The sequence below is a fragment of the Anopheles moucheti genome, chromosome 3 (genome assembly GCF_943734755.1).
Source record: "Anopheles moucheti chromosome 3, idAnoMoucSN_F20_07, whole genome shotgun sequence".
Lineage (NCBI taxonomy): Eukaryota > Metazoa > Arthropoda > Insecta > Diptera > Culicidae > Anopheles > Anopheles moucheti.
Window position 1 is genome coordinate 52,087,732 of NC_069141.1, and position 12,083 is coordinate 52,099,814.

Sequence of the window (12,083 nt, forward strand, 5' to 3'; positions counted from 1 at the left end):
CTACAAACCTTGGAGTCGGACGTACCTATACGTTAAAGTTGCGGATTCATTGCATAATGGTTCGAAATAAGTCTAGACATCACAGGAATGAACGCACGACCTACCGGGAGCCTGTGAAACCAAGGACGCAGGGATACCTGAGGTGAGATTGAATACAAGAACCTCCCGAGGTCATCGTCATCCCACATGCTCTGCCAGCGAGTCATGCAAAGCTGTTGTGGGGTGCGAAGAAACTCGTGAGGGGGAATCGACCTCTCAAAAAAGTTGCCCTCAGAGGCACCTCGTTTGGCCAAAAGATCTGCCTTTTCATTTCCGGGGATACCGCAGTGAGCAGGCAACCAGATAAGCGATATTCGGAACGCTTTGTTGTACAGAGAGCTTAGTATATCCAAGATTTTTCGGATAAAGTAATCAGAACTCTTTATAGCCTCAACGGATTTCAGAGCTTCGACAGCGCTGAGGCTGTCTGTGAATATAAAATACTGATACTTACTTATTACTGAAATACTCAGCTACATAGATTGAGCATTGTGCAGTTTGTGCAGTTTGTGGAAGATTTCGGTGCATGTGTTAAATACACCAAAACCCGTGCCCACCTCCGAAGAGGATCCATCAGTAAAATACTGATTCTTATAGGGTTGATTCTTCCGGGTTTTTGTCGTACGTAGAAAATAACCACGAACAAGCTCAGCCTTTAAGCAGAACATACATTCTTGTGGTATAGCTTGAGAATGATAATTCCACTACACATTAACTTGTCAAACAGATTTCGTCGGAAACTACCAGGCTGGGTTTGTCATCTCCAGATCATCCAGAAGTGCCGAGAGCACCAGTTCCCTACGCGCCATCTGTTCATAGACTTCAAGGCGGCCTACGATACCATAGATCGGACAGAGTTATGGAACGCCAAGCAGCAGTACGGATTCCCTGGGAAGCTGGTACGGTTGTTGAGGGCCACTATGGATGGGGTGCAGTGCAAGGTGAGGGTGTCGAACATGCTGTCGGAATCGTTCGAATCTCACCGGGGTCTGAGGCAAGGTGACGGACTCTCCTGTTTACTGTTCAACATCGCTCTGGAAGGTGTCATGCGAAGCGCGGGCTTCGAGATCAGGAGCACGATTTTCACCCGATCTCTCCAATTCCTAGGCTTCGCGGATGATATCGACATCATCGGACGGACATCTGCGGCGGTGTGCGAGGCGTACACCCGACTGAAACGCAAGGCCGCTAGGATTGGATTGAGGATTAATGCGACGAAGACAAAGTACCTGTTTGCCGGGGGCTCTGATCGTGATAGAACACGAACCCGAATCGAGGTGGTAGAGGAGTTCTGCTACCTTGGCACGATCGTAACTTCGGACAACAACGTAAGCAGCGAAATCCGAAGGCACATTGTTCAGGGAAATCGTGCATACAACGGGCTCCACAAACTCCTGTGATCCAGAAGGCTCCAGCAACACACGAAATGCACGATATATTGCACACTGATACGTCCGGTAGTCCTCTATGGCCATGAGTCATGGACAATACGGGCGGAGGACGCCAACGCTCTCGCCATTTTGGAAAAGCAGGTGCTACGGACCAGACTATGGCGGTATTTGTGAACAGAGCGTGTGGAGAAGGAGTATAAACCACGAGCTAGCTGAGCTGTTTGGCGGAGCAGACAATCCTAATGGTGGCAAAGGCCGGAAGGTTACGATGGCTGGGGCTCGTGATGAGGATGCCGGACTCATGCCCCACCGGGAAGGTGCTCGCCAGTGACCCGTTCGGCACGAGGCGCAGCGAGTTCGTTGGCTGGATCAAGTGGAGCAAGACCTGTCGGGGATCGGGTGCAGCCGAGGGTGGAGGAATGCAGCCTTGGACCGAGTTTTCTGGAAACGGATTGTCATCTATATATATTTTGTCTTCTAAGATAATTGAACACAATCGATTTTTGAATGTACGCTATTCTACAAAAAAAAGTCCAGCTGGACGAACGCTTCATTTTTAGTGATTTATATTTTTTATTGCATTTCGCAAAGCAGTAGCAGCAACAACAGCATAAGTGTTTTGCGTATTAGAGCGAATGTTTAATCTTCCTCCTCCTCTTCAGCACCACCGGTGCCAGCCTGGCCCTTCTTCAGGTTCTTCCTCTTGACGCGACCTGGGCGACCACCGCCGAACGGTGACTTCAGCGAGAAGTCGATGTGCTTCTGCGAATCCAGACGGACGATGAACGAGGGAATGTTCACGACCTGCTTACGGACACTGTGAAATAAAAAGGTGCAAATAATCAAGCAATTAAAATCGAAATAATGCTTTCCTATAATAAACTGTTTTACTAGAATTATTTGGGCTTACAGCTGGCGAAAAAATCGTGATAAACCATAAATATTATTCTGGTATTCCACTACGCTGTACAACATGCAACAGATTATTTCTGTACATCATAATGGCTTTAGTTACAAGCAGGAAGCACTTTCATGTTTGATGTTCCTAACTTTTCGGCCCTTTTTCCCACATAAAAGAAGGTGAGAAAATGGTTCCTAAGCAGAGTTTATATTTCCCAAAGTAAATTGAATTGGCTCTCTTACCGAATTGTTGTATTTGTCAGCAGAGGGTGGCCTTCGGGATAATCAGCAATAGCTTGTACCAGATACACGATTGCTTTTGATATCAAAATTCACCAGTTCAGTAGTTTCAGTGATAGAAATATCACCATAAATGATCACAGTTACTAATTTTTGTTTCAGTGCAATGTAATGTTCCTAACTTTTCGGCCCTTTTTCCCACATAAAGGTGAGAAAATGGTTCCTAAGCAGAATTTATATTTCCCAAAGTAAATTGAATTGGCTCTCTTACCGAATTGTATTAGTCAGCAGAGGGTGGCCTTCGGGATAACCAGCAATAGCTTGTACCAGATACACGATTGCTTTTGATATCAAAATTCACCAGTTCAGTAGTTTCAGTGATAGAAATATCACCATAAATGATCACAGTTACTAATTTTTGTTTCAGTGCAATGTAATGTTCCTAACTTTTCGGCCCTTTTTCCCACATAAAGAAAGGTGAGAAAATGGTTCCTAAGCAGAATTTATATTTCCCAAAGTAAATTGAATTGGCTCTCTTACCGAACTGTATTTGTCAGCAGAGGGTGGCCTTCGGGATAACCAGCAATAGCTTGTACCAGATACACGATTGCTTTTGATATCAAAATTCACCAGTTCAGTAGTTTCAGTGATAGAAATATCACCATAAATGATCACAGTTGCTAATTTTTGTTGCAGTGCAATGTAATGTTCCTAACTTTTCGGCCCTTTTTCCCACATAAAGGCGAGAAAATGGTTCCTAAGCAGAGTTTATATTTCCCAAAGTAAATTGAATTGGCTCTCTTACCGAATTATATTTGTCAGCAGAGGGTGGCCTTCGGGATGAATAATAACGAGTTGAATAAAATGTGAATGACACCATATTGTCAATGATTGTACTACAGGTAGATTAAATCTTAAGTAAATTTAGATAAAGTGTATGTTTCATGCTCTACCAAGTAATTATCCAAATTGCAATCCAATCATGAACAATAAATACTTTTAATATTTTATGGTTAATAACGATTTTTTTTCGACCAGCGATTATTGGTGATCTATAAGATTATAACCCAAAAGTGTTACCTCATCCGAAAGGAAATTAATTGTGCGACTCCGGTGGCTCATGATGCATTCCAGCATCTTGCACATGTACGCAATACTTCCGAGGATCGAGTAGAACTCAGCAGAGAATATTCATGTTCTCCATCGTGATGATGCCACAATCTGAATTCTTTAGCACATGTTTCTACCATGTATGCTCAAAGGCACCCAGATTATTACTAAAGCAACACCATGAGGGAACTGAATTGGTGTGAGGCGTTAGAAACCGAAAGGTAATTACACCCTACAGAGTCTAAGTGGCACTCACGATCATTCGCAATGATACGAGACCAATGCAAAATCTCTCTAGAGAACTGAACATATAACATATTGCGATAAGTTTCCTCGCGCTGACCAATTTGCTCTGTAATTGCTTATCATGGTTATGCTGTACTTACCGGATGTGTCTCTGGCGAATCAGAACACGGGCATGATGGTACGACTTGGCCAATCCCAGCTTGAACACCTGCGTCTGCAGACGACGTTCAAGGAAATCCTCAATCCTCAAACCGAGAACGTAATCGAGCTTCATGCGGGACTCATCCAGCACACCAATACGCACCAGACGACGCAACAAGGCATTACCTACAAGACAACATTAAATGATTAAAGTGTGCTCCAAACTATGCAGCTTCCATGCGGTTATTTGGCTGGTCATGTCATTCTACTCAGTACCGCTTATGCGGCATAATTATTTTCAACAATAATTGTTCTGCCAAGAGGTGTCAGAAAAATAAGTATGTATCTCATCACAAAAAAATACATCCGGAACAAATGAAAACGAACGAGCTATTCAAAACTGATCACACCGCGTGTTCTTACCTTGGAACAGACGCTTTTCATCCTTCTCTTCCAGCGTGAGCAACTCACGGGCAGCCTTGCGGATCTTGGCAAGCGTGTACTTGACACGCCATACTTCACGCTTGTTGCGTAGACCGTACTGGCCAATAATCTTCAATTCCGCATCGAGACGCGGCTTTTCAAACGGACGACGTGGGGTAACGTAAGTCTTCGAGAAGACCGAAGGAATACGGTGGTTCACCATATTTGCTCACAGCGGGACGAACACGGACGTGTTGCCTCGTTGAACTTGTAACACGGAAAGAGAAAGAGAAGCCGCAAACCGGAACCAGCAAGGTAAAATTTGTTGACAGCTGTCAACGTGCAAGCTAGTGATGGGGGCTATCGAGAGGTTTTGTTCCGATCCAATTGCCGGTTGTAAAATATGATCATAAATTAAATTTTATAGCGAATTAAAAATAATAAACAATTCTCAAAAGTCGCAATGATAAACCAGCACATATTTGTTGCTTGCCGCGATTTTGACGGTTGATGAAATGGAAAAATGAAAAAAAAAAACGGAGTGGCCCGGTGGCATGATGGTAGCGGAGCCGGTCTTCACTCGAACGGACCGGATCAAATCCCATCCGGACCAATCCCCCGTAGCAAGGACTGACTATTCCGCTACGTGGTAAAAAAAGTCGATACGGCCAGGCCGATCTAACGAACCAAAAAAAAAAAATGGAAAAAATGAAAAATTTGATAACTTAAAAAACCCGTTTTATCCTGCTTCCACAGATGCTACAAAAATTTCACTTGAATTGAATTTGACTTGAATTACATCAATTGCTAGCGTTGTATGACTCTTCTAGCAAATATTCAAGGATTTTTATACAGTTTTCCACAATTAGATTTCCAGATTTTTTTTAGAAATTTTGCGTAAATTCCAACGCACATTTCTTTGAAAAAATCAAACATTTTCACGAGTTATTTTGCTAATGTTGAAGCCATACATCAGAATTTTATTTTTTTTAGAAACTCCTTCAAGGGTTGCAATCTGTTTTCCATGAATTTATCAGGTGTATCTTCGTTGATCTTGGACCCGCGGCTCGTTGCACCTACTGGAAGGTTTATTTGGAACAGCTCCAAGGGTTGATCGGAAGTATCCTCGGAAATCTTTTGGTTAATTGGGTCTAATTGTTTTTCTCTTTTTATTTTGACATCCCATAGATGTCAAACCAGTTGGGCAAAACAACTTTTTTGACAAATTTCTAAACAAATAAAACAATATTTGAGTACTAAACTGGTAACCAGCAAAATTCGCAGTGAAGTAGCAGTATCAGGTTGTGTAGAAAGGAAAAGGAATCATGACCTGTGTGTTCTAGTACCCCGCTCTTCGAAACAAAGGTCATCGGTAAAGGAGAATCACAACAAATCCCAGCAGACAGCTTTACGGCAGGAGACGGTTTGTACCGCAAGGAATAGGAAGAAAACATTTACGACCTGGGGGGCTGTTATCAGTTTATCAGGCCTTTCATGATCACTCCCGAAAGTGGCAGCGATAGGTGAAATCTTCGCTTTTTTCGCTATTGAACGGAATCTGTACGGCATCTAATTCGGATCGGTTCGTGTTTGTTTCAATGACATGTGTCGATCCTGGTTGGCAATAAACTAGCGATCGAGTCGTGGCACGGAACAGGTTATTGGTGTAACGATAAAAGCGTAAGATAGAGAGGCCTTTGAAGTTCTATGTGATTTGCGAGCGATCGAACTAGCGCGTTGAAGATGTCCTTCAAGGATCTTGTCGAGCCGGAATGTGGCGGAGCAAACCCGTTGATGAACCTGGGCCGGCAGGTGCGACGTGATGTTGCCCTACAGGACGAAGGTTTGGCGGGCGGGCGCAGTTCTTTCGCCGGAGCAGATCGAGAGCTTGTGAAGGAATACATGGACCAAATAGCACCGGGTCCACAAACCTTCCGAATGGATGAGCTGCTGAAGGAGATGCGTGAAATTGATGCCCACAATCATAGGCAGCAGCAAATGGTAGGGCCGGGTCGAACAATCGATATGGTAGGACCTGGTGGTGCTTGGAGCGAAGAGTTTCGCGCTGATGCCGCTCATCCGAGAGAGGAAAGCAAGCTGTCGAGTGTAAGTAATGGTAGCTGATCGACGATCGTATGATCTGTGCTAATTTTCTTTTGTTAATGCAGGTCTGGTCTCAATCGCAGATGCCACCAATTCACGCCAATATGCCATTGAGAGCTGTAGATGCCACCCATCAACAGCCCACCATTCGGCAAGCGGCCAGTGACATGATGTATCACGCTTACGGTGGACAAATGTACAACCCAAACATACGTCAGAGTGAGGTAAGCATGAGGGTTAAACACCCAATCTTTAAGAGTGCTTCCTAGTAAAATTGCGCTTCGTTTCAGTTTGTACGTTTTATGGGCAACGTAAGTGCGGGAAATGTACGAATCAACGATGGAAGTGTCGAGGTTTCGCACAGCGTATGGGAGAATCGATTCGATGAGCTGGAGGCAAGCTCCTCAAAGGGGAAAGTGCAGCAGCAAGAGCATAAACCAGACGAAACACAAAAACAGGAAGATGATTGGGCGAAGGCATTTGTGGATGAAAAGCAGGGAGAGGATCAAGCCTCAGACAATTATAACAAGCAATTTTGGGAGCGCCTGCAAGACGAATGGCGAACGCTGTCGGAAGACGAGGGAAAACATCCGTGGCTGTCCGAGTTTAATGACTTTTATGATCCCTTCAAGGAGTACAAATTCGACGAAGAAAACCCGATGGCGGACGTGGAGAATGCGTTCGAGAAGGGTAAAGCGTTCCTAGAACAGGGTGACATTCCGAGTGCAGTCCTGTGCTTCGAGTCGGCCGTCAAACAGGATCCGGAGAATCCGGAAATTTGGGAACAGCTGGGCTTTTCACAGGCAGAAAACGAGAAAGATCCGAACGCGATCGCTGCATTCAACAAGGCACTTTCATTCAATCCCAATAACATGCCGGTTCTGATGGCTTTAGCCATTTCGTACACTAACGAGGTGTTGCAAAACCAGGCCCTTCGGATGTTGGTCCGCTGGATGAAGTGTAATCCGAAGTATGAGCATCTGGTGCCGCCAGAGATGCTCCAAGCGGAGGATTCACCCATAGCAAGCTCGCTGATGGGCGGACCGAAATTAAAGGACGTGCAGGAACTCTTCATAAAGGCGGTTCAACAGTCGCCGACCGAGATCGATGCGGACATACAGGAAGCGCTTGGCGTGCTCTTCAATCTATCGTCTGAGTTCAACAAGGCGGTTGACTGTTTCAATGCTGTACTACAAGTACGTCCAGAAAGTTCTAAGGCGTGGAATCGGCTGGGCGCCAGTTTAGCCAACGGCAATCGTTCTTTGGAAGCGGTTGATGCGTACCAACGTGCACTCGCGTTCCATCCTGGGTTTATCCGGGCCCGATTCAACGTGGGCGTGATTTGTGTCAATCTGAAAGCGTACAAGGAAGCGGCAGAACATCTGCTGACGGCGCTGAATATGCAGGCAAACTCAGCCGCTCGTTCCGGGTTGAAGGTGCAGTCGATGTCTAATCAGATGTCCGGTGCAATCTGGAGCTTGCTACGCATGGTGCTGTCGCTTATGAACCGGAAAGACCTGCATACGGCGGTGGACAAACGAGATCTAGAGATGCTGAATCGGGAGTTTCCGATGAGTAACGACTAACGGACGGGTAAATACAGCAGCGGGTAACGATTGAGGGTGACCATGCAATGCGTTGTTCAGCATTAAACCGTTGATATTTAAAATCCCGCCAGCAGCGCTACCCTTGCACTGCAGTTGATGGGAGGGTAATGGGAATTAGTATAGGTGCAAATTCGACAAAGTGGAACGGGCGAATAATTTTATCGCAAAAAAAAAAAAACTAGGGTGTTTGTCAAAGCGGGATTTATGTTAATTTTATTTTTTGTTATGAACGATTAAATGTATTTTCGTTTTTGAATTTTGCTAGCAACAATATATAAAAAGGAAAGGACGTACCAAACGCGGGCAAATGGTTACAATGATTCGGTTGCGAGGAAATTGATTATAAACGTACCTAAACATGGAGTAATTTGTTGGGACGAACGCGTAGAAGTGAATAACAAGCGCGCTAAAACGTGAAATAATGTCCCTACAATTTTACTAATAGATAAATATACACATATAAAGGGTGCAATACCTGGTTGAAGCAAGGGACATTTATTGATTGTGTAACGTTGTAATAACGTTGAAAGAATTTATATAAAGCACTTCATATGAGATATCATCAATTCCACACAAACCAAACCGCATTCAAACCTAAATGCATTCCTTCGGTTCTTTTTGAGAATGGCTGCTGAAGCTGGAGGCAAACAAAATCGTATGGTCCACAAAAAATAATTACCTTATAAGATGTTTCTGTACACATTGTCCTGCTTAAAAACTTACACGATTTTACAATTTTATTTTTACAATTTTACACAATTTTAACGAACGATTTAAAATTGATGCTATTTGCGGCTTCTGCACCGCTCCGATAAGAACTCAACCAGACGACTTAAACGATATTCTTAAGCGAGCGAAAAGGAAGATGATAAACATCTCGCACAACAAACAAGTGGGAAAGAGAGCAATACAGCTCGCCGGTATCTGTTCGCAAAATGAAAAAAAAATACATCACAATCCGCCGTAAATAACAGGACCTGCCGTCGTTTCATTGCTGCCCCATTTATTTTCGCTGCAAGTTGCAACAGTTGTGTGTACCTAGACCTGTTGTAAATTTGTTGGAATCGTTTTAGATAACATAACTTTAACTTACGTGATATTTTCTGTGCAATAACGTATCTTTCAATCTGTGTGTAAAGTTCAATTAACCCCGGCATCACCCTCCGAAAATGGCAGCTCTAACTAAGGGTAAGATCTGCTTCTATCTGACGGCTAACGTTTTATAGAAAATGATTAATAATATAAAAACACAGTAGAGAAGTACAATTTCCATGTCAATTCGTTTTAGTTGAGAAGTTTCCACTATCGTGACCGTGTCCCTCCTTTTGGATGGACTTTGATCATCCGTATCATTCAGCATCACTGCCGGTTCAAAGTCCGATCTGATGACGTAGTGAAAGCAGCAACAGTTTTGCCCATCCTGTTGCATGTTGCCAAATTGTTTTACCCCGTTGATTAAACTGTCCCGGTTCGATTTACAATTTCGGTCAGTTTTTTCTACGAAATTTTCTCAGTGTCAATAGTTGCCTCAGCAAACACATGACTTGTAGAAACATCCGTTCCCAGTGCTCATTTATCACCATCAAACAGTATCAAACAACACGCGAATATGGCTCTCGGACAGGTTGATAAGGAAGTGGACCCACTTTTTTCTTTCTAACCCATCACCCGCACCGTGATGCTGATAATCCTGATAGTGGGTTATGCTACCCCCATCGATGGTACAACGGTGTGTTGCTTGTCAGCAATATGCCCGTGCTTGTTTTGCCCACAATTTGTACGCTGATCGTGATCTTCTTATCTGCTTCTCCCCCCTTAGGAGTTTTCATTGTGGCGGCCAAGCGTACCGCTTTTGGCACCTTCGGCGGAGCATTCAAGAACACCAACGCAACGCAGCTGCAGACGGTAGCGGCTAAGGCAGCGCTCGATGCAGCCGGTCTCAAGCCGGATCAGGTTGATTCCGTCAACATCGGGCAGGTGTTGGTACTTTCGTCGACCGATGGTGCTTTTCTACCCCGGCACGTGTCACTCGGCTGTGGCATTCCGATCGAGCGACCAGCCCTCGGCGTAAATCGTCTGTGCGGTTCCGGGTTCCAAGCGGTGGTTAATGGGGCACAAGACATCCTTGTGGGTGCGGCACACATCTCACTCACCGGCGGAGTTGACAATATGTCTCAGACACCGTACACGCTACGAAACAGTCGTTTCGGTATTCCGCTTGGCACAAGCCCTCCCCTGGAAGATGCACTATGGGTTAGTCGAGAGATGAAACACATTATGTTGATTACACTATGTTTTGATGCTTATCATTGTTATTTTCGTTTATGTTAGACTGGTCTAACTGACTCCTACTGCAAGCTCCCGATGGCACTGACGGCCGAAAATCTCGCCGAAAAGCATAAGATTCCACGTGAGAAGGTGGACGAGTTTGCTTACCGTTCGCAGCAGCTCTGGAAGAAGGCAAACGATGAGGGTGTGTTTAAGACGGAAATAACTCCGTTCAAGCTAAAGGTTAAGGGAAAGGAGGTTGACTTTGCCGTCGATGAACATCCGCGTCCTCAGACCACACTGGAAGGATTGACGAAGCTTCCATCGCTTTTCAAAAAGAACGGGGCCGTTACTGCAGGAACTGCTTCGGTAAGATTTGGTGTCTAGTGTGAAGAAGTTCGTTTTAAATTACGTTTCTAAAATATTCAATTTTCATTTTAGGGTATTTGTGATGGTGCGGCGGCAGTTGTGGTCGCTTCGGAGGAAGCGATTAAAAAGCACAACCTGACACCATTGGCACGATTGGTTGCGTACAGTACGGTTGGTGTGCCACCGGAGATTATGGGCATTGGTCCAGTACCTGCTATTCGAAACGTGCTGAACGTAGCCGGTCTCAAAATGGACGATGTGGATCTGTTCGAGATCAATGAGGCGTTCGGCGTACAGACGCTGGCTTGCGCGCAGGAACTCGGCCTCGACATCAACAAGCTCAATCTAAATGGTGGTGCAATTGCCCTGGGACATCCACTTGGCGCTTCTGGATCGCGTATTACTGGTCATCTAGTGCATGAGTTGAAGTAAGTATGCTAACTGTATTTTATGGACAAAACCATTTTCATAATTTGCTCCCCCGTCTAGACGAAAGAACCTCAAACGGGCCGTCGGATCGGCATGCATTGGAGGAGGACAGGGCATTGCACTGCTGCTGGAAGCTGTTTAATAATAAAAGCGCAATCACTAACAACTTACCCCGGAAAGAGCAATGGGAAACGTACCTCAAAACAAAGTGTGTTTATTTTTCTAAAAAAAACATGTTGAAAAAAGATTATCAGTAGTATATTTAAGAATCTTCAACGAGTAAACAGTGCATTTTTGTCGTAAACATTTCAACCCTGTTTCATCATTTTTTATTTTTTATTTCAAATGGGGAATGGGACTTTAATCTGAGTAACGTATAATTATCCATTTGGGGTTTCTTCCGAACTTGCAGCCAATTATTAGCGGCGGCACGCGAGCCGCTTATGAATTCATAATTGTAAAGGAAGTGTTTTACGTGTAAATCCAATCGACATTATGCATACTTCACGTTAGTAGTAGATTTGTGCTTTATTTTGCTTATTGTAATTTTACATCAATTGATACATGAAAACAAACCATATCGCTCGCAGGGTGTATGTGACTCTATCGCCCTGAGCTGGTGTATGAAATTAAGAACTCTACCTATGCCCTGTATTTTGTTCCACAAAATTTGTGAACTTGATTTTTTGATCCAAACATAAAAACCGGATGGACGCTCATCTGTTCGTCCAGTCTGGGCCGATCGGGATCATTAACCGGCGTTTCGTGTCAGTCAACCAGGCGGATAAATTAGTGCATACGCATTAAGAGACGAAGC

General features: G+C 44.4%; 3 protein-coding genes across 4 annotated transcripts; 2 read left to right on the top strand and 1 right to left on the bottom strand.

The window, feature by feature from the left end:
- Positions 1-1,989: 1,989 nt before the first annotated feature.
- LOC128305457 (40S ribosomal protein S9) lies at positions 1,990-4,785 on the bottom strand. Of its 2 annotated transcripts, XR_008287459.1 has the most exons (4): positions 4,491-4,785; positions 4,067-4,253; positions 3,651-3,982; positions 2,108-2,247 (listed from the first exon to the last, which is right to left on the bottom strand). XR_008287459.1 is itself a non-coding variant. In XM_053042907.1 (3 exons), exons 1-3 carry the CDS (start codon positions 4,711-4,713, stop codon positions 2,070-2,072), a joined length of 588 nt encoding a protein of 195 aa, XP_052898867.1. In that variant the 5' UTR covers positions 4,714-4,783; the 3' UTR covers positions 1,990-2,069. The 2 variants fall into 2 exon arrangements, 1 of the variants encoding a protein (XP_052898867.1); XM_053042907.1 differs by lacking the exon at positions 3,651-3,982 and having other exon boundaries at positions 1,990-2,247; positions 4,491-4,783.
- Positions 4,786-5,708: 923 nt separating this feature from the next.
- LOC128305455 (peroxisomal targeting signal 1 receptor) lies at positions 5,709-8,664 on the top strand. The gene is made up of 3 exons (XM_053042905.1): positions 5,709-6,596; positions 6,659-6,817; positions 6,884-8,664. The coding sequence occupies exons 1-3, from the start codon at positions 6,234-6,236 to the stop codon at positions 8,177-8,179; spliced, it is 1,818 nt and encodes a 605-aa protein (XP_052898865.1). The 5' UTR covers positions 5,709-6,233; the 3' UTR covers positions 8,180-8,664.
- A 493-nt stretch (positions 8,665-9,157) lies between these two features.
- On the top strand, positions 9,158-11,572 carry LOC128305456 (3-ketoacyl-CoA thiolase, mitochondrial). The gene is made up of 5 exons (XM_053042906.1): positions 9,158-9,388; positions 10,020-10,453; positions 10,532-10,837; positions 10,910-11,265; positions 11,327-11,572. Exons 1-5 carry the CDS (start codon positions 9,370-9,372, stop codon positions 11,406-11,408), a joined length of 1,197 nt encoding a protein of 398 aa, XP_052898866.1. The 5' UTR covers positions 9,158-9,369; the 3' UTR covers positions 11,409-11,572.
- The last annotated feature ends 511 nt before the right edge of the window (positions 11,573-12,083 follow it).